The 24,532-nt window shown below is 36.3% G+C and overlaps 1 protein-coding gene and 1 long non-coding RNA gene across 2 annotated transcripts; one reads left to right on the plus strand and one right to left on the minus strand.

Moving 5' to 3' along the window:
- Positions 1 to 2,677: 2,677 nt before the first annotated feature.
- On the minus strand, positions 2,678 to 5,344 carry LOC148742647 (uncharacterized). The gene is made up of 3 exons (XR_016000360.1): positions 5,167 to 5,344; positions 4,697 to 4,800; positions 2,678 to 2,884 (listed from the first exon to the last, which is right to left on the minus strand). It is a non-coding gene; the product is annotated as an uncharacterized LOC148742647 (long non-coding RNA).
- A 4,209-nt stretch (positions 5,345 to 9,553) lies between these two features.
- On the plus strand, positions 9,554 to 16,183 carry LOC111346339 (uncharacterized). Its single transcript, XM_088757932.1, has 3 exons — positions 9,554 to 12,650; positions 13,031 to 13,218; positions 15,967 to 16,183. Exons 1-3 carry the CDS (start codon positions 12,564 to 12,566, stop codon positions 16,001 to 16,003), a joined length of 312 nt encoding a protein of 103 aa, XP_088614058.1. The 5' UTR covers positions 9,554 to 12,563; the 3' UTR covers positions 16,004 to 16,183.
- The last annotated feature ends 8,349 nt before the right edge of the window (positions 16,184 to 24,532 follow it).

Consider the following 24,532-nt stretch of genomic DNA (forward strand, 5'->3'; position numbering starts at 1 on the left):
ACGAAGGGCTAACGCTCGAAACGTCAGCTTTTGTAATCATTACAGTGGCCAATTTACCATTTCAACTTTGTTGATATATCCAAATTATTTCGTTACTCCCACCGACGCAGCCCCAAACAGTTTCTTTCAAAACTATCAGCCTTTACTCATTAAGACCTCATTATTGTCCCACTAGCAAAGTCATGCAGAAGCACCAGTAAATTGATGGTCTGCTTGCGGGCTAATTAAGTCCTTGCCATTCTGAAAATTTCAGTTTTGTTTCAAATGGTTTTCCTTAGAAGTTGTGCATGTTGAGAGCACCATTCCCCCTTCAGTGATATTGAAAGAGCTTTGAAAAACAGAAGAAAAAACATTTCATGAATGTTCCATTAAAATGATAAACAAGTCAGGAAATTTCTTAAGCAGAAAGATAACTGTTAACACCATGAACTGGAATTAGTGATTATAACAAAAGGGCAAACACAGCAAATTGTGTAAAACGAAAGATGTAAATATTAATGGCAGTTAAACATTTAAGTGCACCTGACAAATAGTGAAAACATTCAAGGGCAAATATGATTGAAAAAATTCTAGAATAGGATATGCAGTTCCTGAAATGCTTTAGCTTACATCTCTATTTGGTGAGAAAGTTATTACATTACTTTCAATTGATAAGCACAATTCATACCAATAAATGACACCTTTTGAAGACCAATTTTAATTTCAATTATGTTAATCTGCTACAAGCAAGAGAAAGAGAGCAAAGCCAAGCTGAATAAAGGTGACAGAATTTGCTCAATATGTAGATAGTAGAATGGCTTATTCAAATGCTGTGAGGAGGAGTTAGTCAAAAATTGCTAAAAAGACCCTACCACAAATTTTTAATTTGGATAAAAAATATTACTGATACAGCTGCCTCGAGTTTCTAATAGTGGATGTACAATAATTATATCTAATTAGGCTTTAAACAGGCTTAGATTTGCAGGCCAGAAATTTGTCACAAATACCAATTACCAACAATTAACTGTCAAATAACAGGATCCCAAATTTCAAATCTTATTCAGAGCTAAGAATTAAAAAATTAAAAAAAAACTTTTGAAGCTTTTGAAAGTTAGGAGACAAAAACTAAAGAGCTTATTAAGAATTTTTTATTGAAATAGATAAGTCTTTGCTATGAATCATGAAGAGGAGAGATATTTCACAGACCACATACAGCTGCAAGATCAAGTACTAACTTTTCATATTAAAGGAGACAGACAGATAACTTGTAATAACCTGTTCTTAAAAACTTATAATAATATATAGAAACCTAGAAGTATCTTGGCCAATTGATGGTAAATTTCATGAAAGGAGAAATTGTTTATTTGCTTGTTGTTGTTAATCCTGTTGTGACTAGCAGTTTGTGTGAGTGTTTTACTAAAAAGGAGCATTTTTGGCAAATTCTCACTCTCTTAGAAAATTCATTCCCCATTTTGTGTTTCACTCAGCTGTCTGACTACCATTACATTGTGGTCTACTGCTAAGTAATGAGAGAAAATTTCACACAGCATAGGCACATGACCTAACAGCTTCATTTACCTTCCTACATGTAAATGCTACTGTAACAGTATAAATGTTAATCATAAAAAATAATAAAATTAATAATTAAATTTAATAAAAAAATATTTCAACTAAAATTCATTTCAAATAGTTAGTGGTTTGATTTGTGTTCTCCTTAGTTCTACAGATAAAAATACGCCCCTACTAAGAGAATTGCTTCAACTGAAATCCTCTTAAATTTGTCAAGAGTAGAGAAGAGGATTGTGGAGGTTCAATATAGTTTTCACCTACTTTTGTAAGTAAAATAAAAAGTAACTGATCAAAGAGACAAAAATAATATTATTAAGTGATGTTGCAGTCCATCTACATGCTCAAGAAAATCCTGTCATACTATTTAAGGCAAACTCTACCACACTTGATTTTGAAATTCAATTGAATGTCTGAACTGTGGGTGGCATTTCAATGAGTCACAAAAGTACATAATTATATCCATTCAAGTCAAATTATAGTATATTTGATTATTTGAGCATTATTATTATTATTATTATTATTATTATTATTATTGATGATGATTTGATACAGTGTAGTGCGATCATGCAGGTGAATATATTCCTGAGAAGGACTCTGATCATCAGATGACCTTCTGTTCAGGTTGTCAAAATGTCATTCGACCTGACTGCCTACAACTGTTCTTCTCAAGTCTACCCTCACCTTAACAATCAGAATACACAATCTAATATTTCCCCTACAATCAGCATTCAAATTAGTTCACACATCATGTTTGTGAAGAGTAACAGTCCTGTTTCCATCGCACTCTAAACAAGTAACACACCCTCTCTCCCCTCAATTCAATGTTAGCCAAATGTTCATGGAATGTCACAATACAACATTGTTTTTTTGTTTTTTGTTTTTTTTTTGGGGGGGGGGGAGGGGGGGCAAAATGGTGAACTTAGCAAGGGCAAAAGAAATAAACTTGAAGCAATTAGGGGTTGAAAAGATCTATGTGTCAACAATTTTGTTGCCAATTGTAGATTCAAACCATAAACTGTAAAATGGATTTGATTGTACTCACCCCAGCCAAATCTAGATCCATGCCTGGAGATGATGCTACCACATCATTCTCATTTATAATGGGAATACAGTTCATAGAGATTGTTGCCAATTGTAGATTCAAACCATAAACTGTAAAATGGATTTGATTGTACTCACCCCAGCCAAATCTAGATCCATGCCTGGAGATGATGCTACCACATCATTCTCATTTATAATGGGAATACAGTTCATAGAGATGAACTCCTCCACTGTTGATCTCAAGTTATCCAGTGAGTATTTATCAGAAACATCCTGTTTTGTTATCAGCTAGCACCTGAAAAGCACAATCAATTTTTTTTAATAATTCTAGTTACAAAACACTTAGCTGTCAAGGTCATTTACAGGTTTTAGAGACAAGATAATCAGATAATTTAACAATAATATCACTAATTACCACCCCCCCTCGAAACAGGCACTGAAAAAAAAATTAAAAACTACAAAACAAAAAAGTCAAATAGCAGAAAAATTGAAACTGAAAAAAATTATAAACTAAATATTACTAACACCAAAAAAATTAAAAAAAAATTAATAAAAATTAAAAAAACTATAAAACTAAAAAATTTAAAAAAATACGAACTACAGTGTATTGCTTGGACACTAACACTCATGCTTGAAAATGTGTGATAACAGTACACTGACTCTGAGAAAGAAATTAGTGGGACTGGGGTGAGTATGTAGAATCGAATGTACAACAAATGAACGATTTGTGGCCAAAAGTTGCAGAGGAAATTAAAAAATACTTGAAACCCTGACTCGAGTTGTGTTCACGGCAAAGGAAAGAGATAACACAAGCCATGTGTGCACCAATCACAACTTTGAATGTGACTTCAAATGTGTTTTACCCTCACTATTAAAACAGATGGATACCACCTTGGGAAATATAAGACAATTATACTCAGATGATCACCATTCTGCACATTCCGAAGTGTTCCCATGTTTATGATTATATTTATGTTCTCCGATTTTGGCACATCTGTCAACATGAGACTTTTTGCATCACAATAAAAACTTTTATGATTATGGAATCCAAGAGGCCTTTGAGGTTAGAAATCAAATCTAGGAGTGTCAATTTGCAATTAACATAATTGACTGCTACCTTATGGAAAAATGCCTATTAAAGTTAAGATTTACCAAAACTTCATTTGAGTAATATTTAATTTCACGATAAACATATATATACATGTACAGTGTATGACTATGTATATCTCTTGGTACATTTCGTATAGCATACCTTTTAGTGAACCAAAGTCTTAAGCCTCTAAAATGACTCCTTGTCTTAAAAACTTTACATTCAAGATATTGAGGATTTCTTGGAATTATTTGATTGCCATTCATGGGGCATGAAATTGATTCTGGTTACTTTCTGAGGAAACTCATAATTAAGTCATGAAAGTAGACTTAAAAGAAATTCATGGGTCTCGAAAGTAGCCCTTTAAAGAAATTCATGGGTCATGGAATAATCATTCTGGTGACTTTCAGGGGAAATTCATGGGTCATGAAAGTAGACTTAAAAGAAATTCATGGGTCATGGAATTCATTTAGGTGACTTTCCAGGGAAATTAATGGGTCATGAAAGTAGGCTTTTAAAGAAATTAATGGGTCATGGAATTTATTTAGGTGACTTTCAGGGGAAATTAATGGCTCGTGAAAGTAGACTTTAAAGAAATTCATGGGTCATGAAGTAAGCTTTTAAAGAAATTAATGGGTCATGAAATTCATTCTGGTGACTTTCAAGGGAAATTCATGGGTCATGAAATTAGGCTTAAAAGAAAATTCATGGGTCATGAAAAAAATTCCCCCTGCATTCATGGAAAATTCAGGGCTTAAAATAGTCCCATGAATTTTCATTTTGCAGTATTCATGGGCCATGAAATGATCTTAATGGGTTTTTCACTAGAAATTCATGGAATTGTCATAAAACTACTAACAGTTCATAGTGATATCTGTGAGTATTGAGATTCCTCATTATTTCTTCTGTGATTTTTTCCACATGATCACCCCGTAAAAATCTCTTAATACCACTTAAAGTTTGAATTTTGATCAAAATGAACCTCACTAATATCTTGCAATAGTCCTTAGAACAGACCTGTCCGCATGTCAGGCCATACTGCTGAAACATAGCTTCATAGAGTGATAACAATCCTCCCTGTCCCACAGCGGCACATGCTCTTGGTTCGTAAGGCCTTGTCACTGCAAGAACACCGTATAAATTGCTAATATTGAGTACAGTTCTTAAGTAGGTACTTGTAGGTAATAATAATGCTCATGATAAAAAAAACACTGTTCTCAGGGCTCGAAATTGCGACCAATACAGTCGCATTTGTGACTTAATTTTTATGTTTGCGACTAAAAAATTATTCCCGAGGATCGAGTCGCAAAATTGCAAGTAGAATAAAAAAACCAGCAGTCGCTACTTTGCCACTATTTTTGCCGAAATAAATAAAGAAATGAAAAAATATATTGTCGTGTGCCTTGATTATCATAGACATTTGAAGATATAGGGTAAAATTGTACCTAATTTATCCGAAATGTTAATTGTGCACGCAACGCTATTACCTTGATCAGCCGCCATTGCAGCGACCTCTCACACCTCGAGGTCGGGAAGAACGGCCGCCATCTTGGATGTCACAATGTTATGCGCAGAAAAGCTGGCCCGGTGCAAAATCCAGGGAATCACCCTAATAAAATCCGAAACCTGGATTTCAAAATACCAGATTTTGCAATGAAAAGCAAAGATTACTCTGAACGCACTTTCTTATTCCTGATTGGCCGTGACTTCCTCTCGACTCAGTTTCCCAGCAACCACATTCAAAATGGCGCACGGCCTGGGATTGAGTACTGAAAGTAATTGATGTCGCACTTTATAGTCAGGACGGTTCGTTTCGACAGCTGTGTTACATTTGACAACCTTTTCTGTAAGAAGAGTATTCTCTTCTTCACTTTGTACATCGAATGTGAGAAGTAACTTGAAACCCTCTTGGATGAAAATTCGAATTTATACTTCGACAGGTGAGAGGTCTCTGAACAAGACTTTTAACTTAATTATTCGATGTCTATGAAATGTATCTTATTAGGACCACTGCGTGCTTATCCTTTAACAAATGCTGAAAGAACTGATCACCAAGCAATGGATTGGTGGACAAAACAATGACCTCCAGTCCATTTACCTAACCTCGTTGGACTACTCAAACATAGACCAACCTTTTGATTTTTTCGTTTTGTTTATGGTTAGTCACAACAAACACCACGAAATTTAGGCGATTATTTTAAACATTCAAAATTCATCAATATCGGTCATAAAGTGAGGTGAGAAATCGACAAAATTAGTTAACGTGGTTCCTCCTTATAGATACATTTATTATTCAATTGTGCTAGAGTACAAATAACGCGCGAGACGAGTACAGATACCACGCGATATTTGTACTCCTGAAATATCCGCGAAATTCGCCCACACTGAAGTAACAATTTGGCGTGTTGGATAAAAATCTCTTATTAGACGTTTTTTTGTGTTGTATCACTGAGTATTTTTAGTCGTTGTTTGTATTTCGACTCGCCCAATGGGCTCATCAAAACATAGCACAACTCGTAAAAATACTCAGCAATACTACACAAAAAAAGGTCGGATGAGATATATTTATAATGCAATTGTGCTTTGTAGAGTACAAATAATGTGCAGAGATGAGTACAAATATCATGCGATAGTTGTACTTCAGAAATATCTGTGAATTAAATTCGTTCGCACTGAAATAAGAATTGGGTGTGTTGGCTAATAGATCTCTTATTAGACGCGTTTTGTTGTGTAGTATTGCTGAGAATAAATTTTTACTCATTGTTTGTATTTTGACTTGCCCTACAGGCTTGTCAAAATACAGTGCAAGTTATCAAAATACTCAGTGATATATACCACACAACAAAACAATATATGTATTGATGTACAGTGTGTACTAGAAGCAAAATGTATCAAGAGATTCAGTAACTTAAATCCTTGAATGCAATCCTTGAATCCATGAATGCAGTTTCTCAAAATAATGTAAAACATATTTTGATGAGTGCTGCTACAGCTTGTATCAAAGTGTTTCTGTTCTGGTTAATTTAAGCCCCCTCAGATATATACACTGTGTTTGTAAGGCCCTTTATTTATAAGCCCTCCTAAAACCCCTTACAAAGTTGTAAGTGCCCAGACTATTAATTAAACCTGAGTGAGTAGTTTTATACTGTTAGACTACACTGAGTATTGATGGTATTGTTTTCAGCATAGTTCTTGTAAACAGACATACTTGTCACATTTTGGGGTCCAAAGTCACTATAACGTGAATAAACTGATCTGCAATATAAGTACATCAGCATCAATGTTACCCAAGGGAAAAAAAAACAATCACTAGTAAGACAACATAGAAGAATGAATTAGGGATCAAAATGGTGACAGATATGCTGTACAGTTGTACAGAGGCTCAGACAGACAGCTCTGTTGTCTCATCTTAATTTCTTTGTCCACAATTGTAGATTGCTTTAGCATAGTTGACACCATATCTAATAGTGCTTTGTCTCCTGTACCATTTACAATACATGTTTAACTTAGTTTTACGGGTTGACTTTCTGATGGAAACTTATCACTGTTTAATGTTTCTCACTGTTACAATTCTCATGTGTTGGTGTTATGGCAACCACATATTTATTATAGAACACAAAGTTTTTTAGTAATTTGAATCATATTGGATTAAGCTTTCAGTAGTAATGCTGGGCATCTCTATGATAACCCTTATTGAAAATCTTTCCTTTTTAGCATTTGAGGGCAAATGAGTTAATTGTTCTTAGATTTTTTACTGAACCTGGCTTCTTAGCTCAGTTCTCTCTCTTGGTAGTACTATAACGTCCAGTCCATTTGCAAGGAGTCCATTTCTTTGCTGAATTTTCATCTGCAGCTCAAATTGAATTATTTATTGAAAATTTCGATTTAGATTTGCCTCTAAATTTTGTCCATTAACATGTGGCTTTATAGCTGACAGCTGGTTACAAGTAGACTGCCCAACTAGTATCTTGAAGGCAGGGGTTCAAATCCTTTCAATGCCTGAATTTTTTTTATTTTTTTAGTTTTCTTTTAATCATCTGATTTTTTTTTAGTTTTCCTTTTTATTTATTTATTTTTTATTTATTTATTTTTCTGATAAAATTTTACAGTACTCAACAGTATACACACTGCAATACTTACAATGCTGCTTTAACTTGCACTAATAACAATATGATGAATATATGGAGTTCACATATTTTGAACTGTGGTTATAGAATACGTATGATGCACAATCCTTGCAGTAGAAAGCGCTATTTATGCAATAGCGAAAATCAGACCTGAAAAAAATCAAGCCTGTATGGGATTTGAACCACTGACCTCTGCGATACTAGTGCAGCGCTCTACCAATTGAGCTAACAAGCCAACTGGGAGCAGGCCGTTAAGTTGATTCGTAATAAACCCGTGATGATAAATTGGATATGATGATTATATGTAGTTCATATATTTTGAACTGCAGTTATAGATATGTATGATGCACGATCCTCGCAGTAGAAAGTGCTATTTATGCAATAGCGAAAATCAGACCTGAAAAAAATCAAGCCTGTACGGGATTTGAACCACTGACCTCTGCGATACTAGTGCAGCGCTCTACCAATTGAGCTAACAAGCCAATTGTTAGAGCGCTCAGACTAATAACAATATACTATATCACTTAAATTATGGCTGATTATATGTTTACGTTACTTAAATATGGTATTTACAGTACACCACTGGCAATTACAATACTTTTCTTACATTATTCACATCTCTTTTTTTTTTTTTTCATTATTATTATTATTTTGCAATAACACATGATATGAACAAAAAAGCAAAAAAAAAAAGGTCTGTTGACAATATTAATTTGTATTTTACTACGTTAGATAAAGTTCTCAATTTTCCTTGTATAACTTGTAACTTATTAAGATTTTTCTCATTATTTTTACCACTGTTTATGTATCTTTTGTTAATAGGATAAGCAAATCCAGTTGGTGTCGGAGGTAATATGGCTAATGGCAGGAGGGGGGTAAATCTGAAGTAAAATTTGGTCAACAGATAAATTTATGTGGGTGTTATTAAAAATATTGAACCACGATAGGATTTCTGGATAGAATTGAATACTCACAGGGCACTGACCATTAGAAGGTGTATTCTAGTGAATCAGGATTTTTGCATTGAAAGCAGTAAGTCATCATTTCTGATTTTGAATTGCTTGAGTTCCTTATAGTGACATAATATTCTGGGGAAAACCTTATAACCAAATCCTGAACTTAGCTTTTTGTCACTTGTTGTTTTATAAGTTTTAATCGTGTAAGATCTGTTTCCAACCAGAGTCAAAGTTCACCAAATGTCTTGACCATCTTTTAACAGCAGTAGGTTCTGTCCTAATCTTTTCTTGAAGTAATTTGTGGTAATCTTTACATCTACATTTAGTTTGAGATAACTTTGTTTTTAGACTGATAGAAAATATCCCATTCTTCTAATATTATAATTTCTGTATGTTACAGCAGTTAATGCCTGTGCTTTTCTCTTCAAATAGTTTGGGATTGCAGCAAAAAGTTGAAAATTTTTAATAGTTTGGTTCAACATTATATATCCTTTGAAAATTTTTGTAGAGATAAGAACTTACTGTCTCTATTTGATATTAGTACTTTTCCAAACAAATATTTCCAGAAAATAGATTTGCTCTCTATTGTAATTTCTTTATTGTTCCAAAGTATAAATTCATTATTGTAAACATCAGGATAATCCCTGCGTAATTACTTGAAATACCGGTAGTTTAGCATATCGCTATAAAAAAGAGGCATTAACTTGTCAAAGTGCTTAGAGTTGTAATTACATTTCAATAGGAAAGATAATACTCCATATTTATTAAAATAACTATTAGGAATAGCTTGCCAGGTCTCATTTGTGAAATTTAGAAACCTGCCTAACCAGCTCAAGTGTAGTGATTTTACCACAGTGGACATTTGGGAAGTTCACACCACCATATTTTACTTCATCTTTTTTATTTTTCCTCAAGAATTTGAAAAATCTATCTTGCACTCAGTTTTAATAACTGTTTCAGGAACACTTAGCATTGAGGCCTGAATGTTTTCTGGTTTCTTTTCTGCAATTACTTATAAGACATTACAGTCTACTTGTGAGGATCATTTCTTTGCTTGATTCAATTTCATCTGCTGGTTTAATGAAATTTAATTGTGTCATGAGAAATTAGTATATCTTCTGTAATAACTGAACCACTTGTTCACCAGTCACCATTTGCTGATTATAGGATATGAAAAATTGAATTCATTTCCCTCGTGTTTTTATTTTCTTTTTTTTTAGTTTAGTTTAGTTTTGTTTTGTTTTTATAGAGATGACACAATGTCAGCTAATGAAAAATAGATGATTTGGCTGCACTTGTCTGGATTTCTACAAAGAACAACCTTTGGAACCATTTAAAAAGGTTTCAAGAGTCTAAGTTTAACATGATCTTAGGAAAGATCATTTCTTAATTCAATTCCTTTCAAAATTGTGAAAATCCTTAAAATGGTGATGAGCATCAAGCCTCCAATAACTCTTGCTGAAGAGGTGATGAAAGAGTAAACACATAGTCAGCTGTAGAAATGATTTTTAAGAGTAGCAGTGAAAAACAATTTAATAAAAACCATGACATGTGTTATCAACTAACTTACTGACTCACAATGCCTCAGCTGCAACTAAATTAATTGGCAAAATTGGGTCCCCCACTAATCTCTTTCCATTACCTTACTAATGACAACATCATCTGACTTCTGACAGTATAAGTGTTTAGTTTATTACTGTGGTTCATCAACCTGACCAAAAGAAAGATCATGCCTCCTCAAATTTTTTATTTGACCTTACTAAATGCATCTTTCAAACAGCCTGAGTAAAAACATGTATAACTTCAACGTACTTTCTCCCCCATTTTCTAAATGTGAAAATTAAGGAATAAAGGTAGTTAAGTTTCTAAAGAAGCTGTGGTGCTTGCGTCAGTGGGTGTAACATGGTGATTTGGTTTTATCAGCTTAGTTGAAATTATAAATTGGCCACTGTAAAAGAGTTAAAAAGCTGGCGTTTGGAGCGTTAGCCCTTAATGTCAGAGCGGATGGAGGAATTGTGGGTTGTGTGTGTGTTTATATGCAGAAAGTGGAGCTATGCTATTGGTGAGAACATGGTGACAAGAAAAACAAGAATGAATTAATGGAATGAATTAATAGCGGTCGTTGATAACTATTAACAAACAAATATAACTGCGTGGAAAATTAGGAAACAGATACATGAAAGACACTGCTATTTCAACTGAGGCAATTCAGTACCTTTTCAGTATAGTTTTTCCTACTTAATCAGACCTGACCATGATTTACATTTGTGTGAGAGATTTCAAGTATACTTATACCCTTTATTACAATCCATTTTGAAATCACTGGTGGTCCCTGTAATCTGATTGGCTCTAATTGGTGCGATTTATTCCCAAATCGCACCATTTTTTGCTCTAAATCGCATCATTTTACGCTTGACTGAGTTTTTGACACATGACGTCAGTCTTTCTGTTTTGCACACAAAATAAGATGTAAAAGCATTTCACGTTCCGCTTTTTATTTAAAAACCGGCTTAGTACTGCATCACTAAATTACTTGAACTGACCAAGTCCTGTATTTGGGGCGATTTCAAAATGGAGTGGTAATTGAACCTCGTGTCGTGCAATTTTGGTCTGAAATCATACTTGTGATTTCAAATTGAACTTGCGCTGCGCGCTCGTTCAATTTTGAAATTACGTGTATGATTTCAGCCCAGATTGCACTCCACTCAGTGCAATTACCTTAAATTTATACATCATCAACAAGGAAAATGATTTTCACTCGAACAGTATACTTAAAGTGTACTTCAAAAATGGTACTGCAGCTGTACTTATGTAAGTGAAGTATGATTGCAGTATAACTATTATTGATGCAGTATACTTGTACTATACTTAAAGTAAACTTTATGGTTATCTTTTTTGGTGAGGGATGCGGTCGGAATTTTCCTTTTGTGACGTTTGTAGTGCTGACTGTCGATCAATAAGTTGGGCGCGGCGATGACTTTCTCGAACGACAGAAACAGGGTAACCACGTTTTTTCGGTGGGACAACTGCGAGCCAAGACAATGGGTCGACCTGGGTTGTTAGGTTTGTGAATTTTAGAGAAAAAGTAAATAGAAGAAGTTCTAGGAGTGGTAATGATGAGATTTTTTGCTGTGGCCAGCAATTCTTGTTTAGCTTGTTTAGTTCAGTTCGTTAATCGTATTTTTGACAGTCTTGATTAGTGAAAGTGAGATCTTTGTCAACCTTTTGATTAAAAGAGGTGTCACAGAGTTGCCGCAAAGCTTCTTTTTGGTAAAGATCAGTCCTCCAAACAACTACTGCGCCGCCCTTGTCGGCTGCTTTGATAACAATGTCTCTGCGTTTTTTTAGGTTCTTTTAGTGGCGACCGCTCTTCAAAGGAGAGATTGAAAAATTTGGTGCTACGATTGAATTTAAGTTTGTTAATATCGTGGCGACATTCTTTGATAAAAAAAAATCCAGTGATGCAAACCTGACCCTCTGGAGGAGGTCATTTAGACTTCGAATCTGAAGTGTTTCGAAAGTGTATTTGCGCGATGTGTGAGAATGAAAGTTTATTTACAATTTGTTACTATTAGCACTGAAAAGCCTCATTGGGGGAGTGGTCAATTATTATTAGGATTTTAACAATTATTATCATGATTATCATGACTATTATTATCTTATTATCATTATCATCATTACTTGAACTTCTTGATAACGGAAACGTGGTCGGAACGTTTTCACAACTTAACCATCTTTCAAAATCACTCGTCTTTAAAACACTTTACTGACGAGGTACTACTTTTCTTGTCTTCTCTACTTATGTGGTCTTGTTGCAGTGGAGTGAGAGAAGGAGGTATATCCGAAGAGGGTCGCCAACTTCGGAGAACAAAAAAAGGACGTCACTTGGTAAGTCTCGCCTCCATTTCACACTTTTCCTCGACAAAAAGGAAATAGGCACTGCTTTGTAGAGGTTTCAACGCTTTGGGTAAACCCAGAACGGAAGATATTAAAACAGCCCGTTAGAAGTGCCAAAAATATTTGAAGTTGTCGATGAGGATTCTGTCTACTGAGCTCTGTTGCTCTGTTTTATCCTTTGCATCTTGTTTGTTAAGGTCAGTGTCACAAGTTCTACAGACAAATTATAGAGCGCAGTAAAGCAGTACCCTTGGTATCATTTATTACTCTGGAAAGTTGATCGATTCTGAACACTCTGAGCTTGGGCAACCGAAACGGACAGAACTGCCCCTATGAATGTTTATCGTAATATATTGATAATACTTTCACAGAGGATGAAAAAACTGTTGTATTCCCTCTTGGACATGTGTAAATCAACTCAAGATGTGTTGCTAAAACAGGCAAAGCAGGAAATAGCCATGGGGAAATGTAAGAACAAAGTGGACTGTATGACTGAAGAAATCGAAACGTTAAAGAGAATCACTACAGAGGATGCTAGGCCTAAACAAGCGAGTAGCAGGTTGGTGTGAACTAATGAGCCAACTATTAAAGTCAATAACTTTTCTGATTAATTAGACACATATCACTGATCTATATATACAAAAAAAAAACTAAACCTCGCTGGGCTTTTTTCATGCTTAATTGGTTATATCAACTGATTTGAAATAGTAAATTGGCCTCCGTAACGAATGAAAAAGCTGACGTTTCGAGCGTTAGCCTTTCGTCAGAGCGAATGGAGGAATTGTGGGTTGTATGTGGTTTTATATGCAGAAAGCGCAGCTACGCCATTGGTGGGAACATGGCAACGAGAAAAACACGAATAAATTAGTGGAATGAAAAGCGTTCGTTGATACCTGTGGGATTAAGAGTGCCGATTTGAAAGATTAACTTTTGTTCAAGAGTTTTGCGGTTTTCCGTGTTGTGTTAATGTAAGGAAAGACCGCAGATAGCCATATGTTGTTTAGAATGATTAGGTAAATTAAAGTGTCTAGCGACTGGTTTAGATGCGTCCTTGTCATTCCTTTCCACGACGCGAAGGTGTTCTCGAAATCGGTCAGCAAGTCGTCTTCCTGTTTCGCCGATGTATAACTTTTTGCAATAAGTGCAAGTTATGCAATAGATAACGTTGGCGGAGGTGCACTTGAAGTGATCGGTGATCTTAATGGATCGCATGGGTCCCGATATTTTCTCAGCGTTGTGAATGAAGGGACAAGTTTTGCATCGTGCACGAGCGCATTTAAAAGTGCCGGGTTGGTCATTAGTTTGGAATGAACTTCTGACCAAAAAATTGCCCATGTTTTCGTCGCGTTTGAATGAAATAAGTGGAGGTTGCGAAAAGATAGTGCCAGTCTCTTGAAGTAATTTAATTTTTTGAAGAAAATCTATAACATTTGCCAGATCGACAGTAGCATCTGAACAGGCTCTTAAGTCGAAGACGGTACGAAAAGGAAAGCGGGAGGAAAAACAGCGATGAAGGGGAATGGGTAAGGAAGAGGACGCTCCCCCTTCCTTACCACTCCCTTACAAGCTACTTCATTCGGAGTTAATTCCAACTGCCGTTAGGGGACTGTTGACAAGCTCTATCGACAGTCAGGCACGTGTGGCTAATCAGGTTTTTTATTAGCGTAGTAATCGGCCAAAAGATTTTGCATGGATTACATAAAGCACTACCCAGGTTCCTGCTACCTAGCTAGTCATTTTCTTTTTAATTTCTATGATTACTAAACTTTGTTCCTATAGGAAAATTAACGTGAAATAAGAAATCCGGCTTTTTCTGATAGAGAGGCTACAGTGTAAACTCGTCCAACAAAAATGAAATATATGTTTACGTTCCGTAAGTATTTGAATGAAAATAAAGCCTTGGAAAAGTCTTACATTTCAATCAAAACAATCAACAAAGTCATGGTGCGAAAAGCTAACAAAACTCAACTGAACTCCGAAAGAGAGTCCTCGTCAATCCCAGTGTCAAGTTCAAGGTCTCTTAAACGTGACTTGTTAACTGATCAGGTCACGCTGTCGCGCAGGAATATTCCAAAAATACCAAGAAGGAGAAAAAGCGGAAACTGCCTCGAAAGAAGTTCAAGATTGGATTTAATTTGTAGCTATAGTTCGCTGGTAGAGCGGAGCTCAAGATGACTGATCATGGCCTTAGCTTAGCTCTATTGGTGGACTTTGGCTGAAGAAAAAGACTAAAATTTTCCTGTCTCGAACGACCAAAAAAATTGAAACGAAAAATGCGCTCACGAAGGTTTTTCTTTCTTTGGGCTGTTTTCAACCGAAACGGAGGTGATTTGTTTTACGACCCCATTTTCTTACAAAAACTGTCTGGAAAACTTGGCCTGCAGAGGACATGCCACATTTTATCGCGCAATAGAACTAAAATATCGCGTGATAAATGTTTCTTTATCGCGCGATTATTTAATTAGTATATGGCTGGCAGCACCAGCGGGAAGATGACGCGAATCCTTTGTTCTGATTGGCTACCCGAGCGGGCAGGGCAAGATGGGCCCATCTTACCCGCTCAGGACTGCCCGCTTTGGTCCCGCGCAAGAGAAAAAGTGGGTGGGGCGGACTTTAAACTTCGTAACTTTTGGACAGTGTTGGCGACGAAGTCGCTATAAGCGACAGAAGAAACAATCAAAACAAAGTTAGAATTAAACGAGCCTCGTGGGCACATTGTGCTACAAACACGGTTGGCTTTCTTTCCCGGCTCTCGAAATAAACAAGTCATTATTGAGTCTTAGTAATTTCAAAGCGAAATATTTTTTCCATATACTGAATCCTTTATTGACCAAGCTTGTTCGGTCAAGATGGCTGCATATTATCCTCGTTCTTTTATTTTGTTTTTATGGACCTCAACCTCGTCTCAGTGCATAAAAACGCTAAAAAAGAACTGGGCCAACATCCAGTGATCTTGACCTCAAGCGTGGTCAATAACGCGTATCACAGGATCGTGAGATGCCCATAAAGAATCGACCGCCCGATAACTTAGAATTTATCGCGCCATAGTTTTTCACTTATCGCGATATGATTTCGATTTCTTGCACGATATTTTGCTTTTATCGAGCGATAAACGAGATTTATAGCGCGATAAAATTGAATTTAAAAAGTGGATAGCCTGTCGTCTATGGGCCACAGTATGTTTTTGCCTAGAGGAGAAGGAAGAAATACTCGCCCCATCGACTTGCACGAGTACAGTAGAGTAGGAGATCAATATACATGCTACAGGGCTATTAAACTTGTGACTGAATTTAATTTTTTTTTTCAGGGCACAAAGATGGTGTCTGGGAAATCGGCGTCGTTAATTTAGCAGTGGCTAAGAAGAAGGTTGACAAACTGTTAATTCACATATTCATTTGAACAATGATTAAGAAACTCCTTCCTGGATTGCCCGAGCTATTCCTCTCAACTGAGGCCTTTGATCTATTGTCGGATTTTAAACCAAAAAGGTTTTGATTTATGAATAAATCAATATCATTACTTCACGATCTCTGGGTCGTCCTTTCATGTGTAACACCCTCATTCATTTGCGCATAACTTCTTTAACTTAAGCTCTCTGGCTTTTATGGTTTGATGCTCAATCTACGACTACGTCACAGCATTGTCCAAAGAATAATTGCTTTCATATTGCCTTTCCGTGAATCGTTCGTGTTTGTGTTTGAAAATATGCGAAGAGGGGCCCTGTTCTGGAGGGAATTTTCTCTTCAGATTTCCTTTACCAGCACGGATATCAGCTGCATTGAAATTCCATCGCCCAAGTGTCACTGGCACCTTCAGTTAAGGAAAAAAAATGTTTCAAAAACCATATAATTTTTATCCCAACCAGTACAAGGTACATCATTATGAAATAACAACATTGACTACGCTTTGTAATTCCACTCCATACATTTTTCCAGTAAAAGGAGCTTATCAAAGACACTTGATAGAAAACTTGCTGAAGAAAAACTGTGCTTAAATCCTTAAGCATTGTCCTTGCCAAGTCATCTTGAACGCTTTTTTCAACTCATCATTAAACTACAGATGCGCTCTTCAGAAAATTCCTTGTGAAAGTCCTTCCAGGTCAAAAGCTCAGTTATAATCGCCACCTATTCTACACCGAGAGGTTTGCAAGAGAAAACGTATCGAGGACAAAGCGTGACAGAACCAAATGATAGTTGTAAAACAGATCTCCCTTCGTTGTTCGTTAGAAATTTGTCACAAATGGCATCATGATGCCTCTCAACTACTCAGATGAAAAACCCTGACATGGACCAATCTTACACATTCAAAAGACTTCCTTTGAAATATAGCGCGACTTAAAAGTCATGTTACTTCTCTCAATATCGGTCATGATCATAAAGTATGGCGACAAATCGATTATATCAATGAACGGATCCTTCAGTTTGCGCAAATATTTGTGGGATCGCCACTGGTCAAACATTGTAAGCTGCTAGAAGGAGACATTTGGCGAAAGGTTGCTTTGACGTTAAAAAAGAGCGATTTTATAGGTAGAAAATAATAATAACAATAAATTAAAACCTCTCTGGCGCTGGAATCATACGGAGATGTTCTCTCGCGCTTTGCAATCTTACAATCAGTAATGATATTATAATTGCGCTTTACAATCAGCAATTATATTATGGTAATTAAAATTAAAATATAACTCATAAAACTAGGTGAGCTCAGAACTAGATAGAACTATTCTAAAGCTCTATGCCTCTTGGAATGGGTGAGTTTTAAGAAGTCTTTTGAAAGATTGTACATTATCTGCACAACGGACCGACGGTAATTTATTTCATAGAGTTGGTGTAGCTGCGGTAAGAGATCAACGGGTTTTAACGGTTTTTTATCATAAATGGATTAAGATAACCTGATACGAGGGAAATTTAAGTTTTTTTTCGAATAAGCACGAAATATGTTATAAAACATACCAGTAAACTTCTCTCCTTGCGTAAGGTTTATCGGGTGAAATCATCATCGCGTAGTGGTCTCGAAGTATTACAAACTCAGCCATACATCGCTAGGAAATTACTCAATAAAGTCTTCTCAGTTATATTTATGTGTCTTAAGCCTGTTTTCGTACTTTTTAACGTTTCCAATAAACATTTTACGGCGTCTGACAATATACCTCTTCTAAGGACAAAAGTCGTTGTCACCGGAAATAGAAATCGTTTTATCAAGCTGTTGCTCCGCTTTGGAGGGATAAAATAAGCGAAGAAAAACATGAGAAAATTCCTAGATCAAGTGATACTTTGTTTGAGAAAAATCTAAGGTTTTTGATTGGCCACTCTTTTCTTCGAACTCCTCAGGGGATCTTATCTGGGACATTAAGATAATGGGAACTCGAGCAGAAGCTGTGGACATTTATTTAGTTGTGCATCGCTCCTTAAGCGGACCAAGCAAGTCGAATCTCAATTTGTAAGATTTCTTTCAAAATCAAGATATGTGGTTATAACTAGAAAAATTAGAAGATCGTCTCTTGATTTGATTGTCTTTTAAACTCTAAAAAAAAAACGGTAGTTACAATAATAATGTTCATGATGGTGAAGATGGAAACGAAGTTTAAAAAATTGATTAGCTAGCAATGAGACGTTGACAAGACTTGCGACGCGAAGCGACAGAAATCTTACACAGAACACAGATGCGCTCACGCATAGGTTGGTGATTAGTAACTGTGGTGCACATTTTAGTAATATGACAATAAATACTTTGCGGTTGGCTCACAGAATGCAAGACTCTCTGTGAAACTGTACTATTGTCTCCCTTATAAATAATTTCAATCTTGCTTTTAGGCTGAGCCACCAATATTGCGGAGTCATATCTTAGGCTTACAACAGAAAGTAACACCAGCGGATAGGAAGTATCACTACTAGCTACTTCCTCCGGATTGCATGATACATATACCCTGTAGTCCATAGCAGGTTCAGCAGGGGATCGCTGCAGGCTACCAGTAGCACTGGACTTCATCAAGGGCAGTGCAAAGGCCTGGTACAGACCCAGAACTTCCTAAACTACCTCCAGTCACCTCACACGGCCCGAATGCATCTGAAAATTCATCAACGAGACAGAAAAAAAGCCAGCCAAGCTATTTAAGTGGCTTAGCCTAGCTATAAGGGTGAAGAGAGTGTAAGGGGGACAAAGGAACATTATTTAGATTTATCTTTTAATGCTCAGCTGTTGTTAAAGTGAGGTTGGTAGAGATAAACTGTAGTTTTCATCCTTTCGATTAACATCATTATCAGAGAAAGTATTTAGGATCTTATAGAAAAGAAGGTAAAGGTCACACGACGGCTTCTCAAGATCGAACGGACACTGCAGAGAAATCTCAAGCTCAACGATTCATTCAGAATAGCTTTAAGTGCCATTCCTCTATCCCCTTCCCAGTCCTCGTCGGGCAAGAACTTGTACATTCCAATCTAAGAAGTTTTTGTTAATCAAATTTTTAAACCTGAAGAAAAAGAAAGTTTTCTCAACTGATGTAATGTCATAATGAAGAAGTAGCCCTTTACCTTAGACCAGACGTAAAATATCAAACTAGACGATAAAATCTTCCCTCCCCTGTATTATTTGCCCCTCGGATATCTAACCATAGGAATACCTATACATTGCGTCTCTACATCTTTCATCAAAGAGTTTTAAAAGGATAAAAGAGCGGATTTCAAATCGTCCAAAATATATGACTGGTTGATACGGATTTTACCAATATTTCTTAAGACATGAGCAGTTGATCTACCAGCGGTTAAGTCGGAGTTTCCATTCGATCGATACTTTTACGTGTTTACCTTATACATTTGTGACAGCTCATCAGTTGCTACCACAGAAAAAGTCTTCAACCAGGTTATAAGTTATTTTAATTGTAAACTGACTTGTAATCCGTAGTTAATCAATTTTTATTGTATATATGCAGCTTGAATCATAAAAGTTTCTTTTTTTAACTTAAAAGTATTTTCCATTTTTTTCCAAGGTACTCGTACTCTCAGGGTTCCTGCCATCTCAGAGAAGACAGAGTATGTCTCTAGTTAGGAAGACCGTTACAGTTAACTTACGTGAAGTGTGTCTTGTGCGCACGTGTTTAGGGAGATTTATAAGCACGTGAGTGTCTGTGTGTAACATTTAAACTTGTTACCCTGTCGCGACTCGCGTTAGGGTTATAGTGAAAGGTTATTGGCAACCAGCGGGTTAAAAATGCTTTATCTGTCCTCACACTGTGAGATTTCTGTTGCTTGAAGAGGCGTTCAAAAGCAGTGGTGCCAAAACTTGATCAATGATGCACGCGCTTCCATGAGTAGGAATCGGTTGTTGTCATTTTTCAAAACATGCTTTGGCTGAAAGCACGTCAATAAAAGCCAAACAATGCGGGTATTGGGTGGGAACTCATTTTCTCTGTCAACTTTCATACTTGCCACTACTCTTTGACAATTTACTGGCTGACGATGTTATGGCTTCGTAGCGCTACTCACTTAGTAAGTAAGAAGGTAAGTGAATAACTTTATTTAATGTGGGTGACACATGCATATCAGTGACAGAGCTAATGAACTGATGACCCAGTGGCCTTCAAATAAAACGAAACAAAAACATGTATCACATAATAAATATAGAAGTAATTTCAAAATGTATAAATACGTCGATGTAAAAATGTGAAAATGTAAAATATGAGAAGGTATCACAATAGTTGAAATAAAAATTAAGAATTATTAGTCATAATTTATACAATCCATAAGCTACTATAGATGGAGGTTGCCGAGACCTAAAAGTCATATGGATAACTTAGAATAGCGAATACCTAGTGTGTTGAAACGCATAGATATCTATAATCAAATGATTTGGAAAACATTAAATCAACTTCCTGTTTACTTAGGATGTCCTTTTTTAATGATGCTTTAGATTCTCTAAGTGCTCAAGGAGAGGAATTCCTTTCCTTAATTGAACGCACGGTGAAACTTCGGCCATCCTCAGTAACATTCTTATATATCGGGCACCTTAGATTTAACTTGATATATCGAGTGTTCCTATTATGAATATCTGAGTTTGTTTTCAAAATATCGTTCATATATTTAGGAGTGTTCTTCTTTATTCTCTTATAAAGCAGTGAGCTTCTGTTGATGTACGAGTCTTGGTAGAATGGGATCCAATTTAGGGTTTTAAATGGGTCCACGGATCTTGATTTGGGAGGCGGATCCAGAATTACTCTTGCTGCTCTCTTTTGTAGTCTCAAAATGTTGTCTTGATTAGCCTTGTTTGTAGATGATCAGACACTTGATCCATATTAAAGAGTGGGTTTGATTACTGCGATAGAGTACGTTTTCCGCTGTGGACGAGTTAAAAGGGGGCTGAGTTGCTTTAGAAGCCCAATTTTTTTAGATAACTTTTTACATAAAGTACCAGTAAGTGCATCAGAGTTCAAATCCTTGTCAATTTCAACACCCAGGAGTTTATGGGTCCTAACTTGCTCCATCTCGGTATAATTTTTGTGGATATCAGGACTTCCTTCTGCTATCTACGCATTTTAGCACATCCACAAGGAATTTGCGCACTACAAATGCTGTGTAACTATTATTATTATGCCCGACCGCCTCCTTAAACGCTTGCCAGTCGATAACATCGATTTGTTTTGTTTCACTGAGGTACATTTTTTTCTTCTAGCTCAATTTCCAATGTTTTCTTTTTCCTCTGAGATATACTTTTCCATTAATGATTTCTCATTACTCCAGGTTGTACTATATGAAAGGGTTGCGTCATCCGCGCAAATATCAAAGTTAGAAAGTTAGAATTGCGAACATAGAGTTGCAAGTCATTAACAAAAAGCAAGAACAATATAGGTCCAACAATTGAACCCTGGGGTACTCCTTGTTTAACTGACATAAGAGAGGAAATAGTGCTATTAACCTCAACAGACTGTCTCAGATACGATTCAAACCACTTGACAGTTCGAACAGTTCGGCTGTATATTCCAATCTTATCTAATGGAACTTTATGGCTTACCAGGTCAAAGACCTTTTTTAATTCAATGAAAGATAAGGCCTGATACTTAATTTATCACTATCCACGTCAAACAGAAATTTGTCAGTGAGCTTGATGAGAGCAGTCTCCGTCGGGTGATTTGGTCGGAATCCTGGATGCACTCGGAAAATCAAGCTATTATCTTGTAAGTAAGCAAGGAAAGAGTTTGCAGCGTGCATTTCGATAACTGTATAAATAACTGAAAGGACCAAGATTGGCATGTAATCGTTGCAATCACCCCGAGGTCCACCTTTCTACTTAGGCCCTTCGTGCAAAGATAAAAAAGCGACAACAACAACAACAAACAAAAGAGAAAATAGGGAAAAAGGCGATTCGAGGAGTCCGGCAACGGCGTGAGCGCGTGCGTTGGTGCCAGGATCAAACTCAACTGATGCATGCCTGCGTATGCTGCATTTCCTCCTTCCGTTCCGTTTGTTGTAAAAAATCAAATAGCGAAAAAACAAACTAGAGTCCAAACTCCGTAGAAGATATGTAATTAAAATGATCACAACATATATGTATATGTGCACGATCCTTCGCAGTAAAGCACTATTTGAGCAATAGTGAAAATCAGACCTGAAAAAAAATTTCAGGCCTGTACGGGATTCGAACCACTGACCTCTGCGATACTAGTGCAGCGCTCTACCGATTGAGCTAACAATCCAACTGGGAGCAGGCCATCAAATTAATAAGACATAAACCCGTAGATGATAAATCAAACAACAACAAACATATGAAACATATGTATGAACTGATCACAACACTCGGTTTGAATAAAACCCTTTCACTTCGTAAAAATTCCGAACTCATGGATTTAAAATAAACGCGAGTTAAAACTCAAAGACAACAACAACCGAACGTAGACTCATTGACTCGTCTCAACTCTCAGCTAGATAAACGGCTGCCGCGTACGCAACTTCTGACCCATCTCCAAAACCGTGTAATTGAATATAAATTACGCTCTCGTCTGAAAGATAACATCTTTGGATCTGGATACATTCGGCCTTTGACAGATCCGATAACCATTGCGAGTACCTCAAAAAAGGTCCCTCATCGAGAGGGGCATTCCATCCTATTCTTTTCCTGAAGTCATTTGTGGTAATCTTTACATCTACATTTAGTTAAAGAGATACATCTGTTTCTAGACAGATAGAAAATATTCCATTCCTCTAACATATTTCTGTTTTTCTCTTCAAATAGTTTGGGATTGCAGCAATAAGTTGAAAATATTTTAAATAGTTTAGTTCAACATTATATTTCCTTTTCAAATTTTCTTGAGATAAGAACTTACCGTCTCTATTTAGTAAGTCCTATATGAAATAAATTCCTTTTTCAAACAAATATTTCCATGAAATAGATTTGCTCTCTATTGTAATTTCTTTATTGTCCCAAAGAATAAATTCACTAATGTACACATCAGGATAACCACTGCGTAATTCCTTGAAATAGTCTAGCATTTCGCTATAAAAAAAGTGGCATTTTCTTGTCAAAGTGCTTAGAGTTGTAATTACATTTCAGTAGGAAAGATAATCCTCCATATTTATTAAAATAACTATTAGGAATAGCTTGCCAGGTCTCATTTGTGAAATTTGGAAACCTGCCTAACCAGCTCAAGTATAGTAATTTTACCACAGTGTGGACATTTAATTTGGGAAGTTCACACCACCATGAGAGAGAATGGCTGACATATTACTGCTCTTTTTACTTCATTATGTTTTTTATTTTTCCACAAGAATGCCTCAGCTGCAACTAAATTAATTGGCAAAATTGGGTCCTCCACTAATTTCTTTCCATTAGTACTAATGACAACATTATCTGTGTTTATCTCTGACAATAGTGTTTTTTTTATTATTGTCCTTCAACATCCTGACTAAAAAAAGATCATGCTTCCTCTACATTTTTTTATTTGAGCTTACTAAATGTACCTTTCAAACAGCCTGAGGAAAAACATGTATGACTTCAACATACTTTCTCCCCAATTCTCTAAATGTGAAAGTTAAGTAATAATGGGGGTATTAGTTTCTAAAGAAACTGTGATGCTGCGTCAGTGGGGGTTGCCAAGGTAATTTGGTTTTATCAACTAAGTTGAAATTGTAAATTGGCCACTGTGAAAGAGATAAAAAAGCTATTGTTTGGAGCGTTAGCCATTCGTCAGAGCAAATGGAGGAATTGTGGGTTCTGTGTGTGTTTATGTGCAGAAAGTGGAGTTACGCTATTGGTGGGAACATGATGACGAGAAAAGCAAGAATGAATTAATGGAATGGAAAATGTTCGTTGATAATATTTCAACTGAAGCATCAGTACCTTTTCAGTAGAGTTATTCTAGTCCTAATTAATCAGACCTGACCTTGATTTACATTTGTGTGAGACATTTAAAGTATACTCGTACCCTACATCAACAGCAAAGAAAATGATTTTCACTTAAACAGTATACTTAAAGTGTACTTCAAAAATGGTACTGCAGTTGTACTTATTGCAGTATAACTATTATTGATGCAGAGTGCAGTATGCTTGTAGTATACTTGAAGTTATACTTCAAGGTTATCTTTTATGGTAAGGGTGCGGTCGGAATTTTCCTTCTGTGACGTTTGTAGTGCTGACTGTCGATCAATAAGTTGGGCGCGGTAGTGACCCACTTGAACGACAGAAACAGTGTGGCCACGTTTTTCGAAAAAGTGGCACAGTGACCTTGATTTCTCGACAAAATCAGTCAACACTACAGAAACGACTAAGTCTTAGAAACTGAGAAAAGGGAATGGAATTCTTGAAATAAGGTGGATGCAAAGATACATACTAACCGCCTCCCGGTTAGCTCAATGGATAGAGAGCTGGACAATTGTGCGGGAGGTCGAGGG

This window comes from Stylophora pistillata, chromosome 1, assembly GCF_964205215.1.
Source record: "Stylophora pistillata chromosome 1, jaStyPist1.2, whole genome shotgun sequence".
NCBI lineage: Eukaryota > Metazoa > Cnidaria > Anthozoa > Scleractinia > Pocilloporidae > Stylophora > Stylophora pistillata.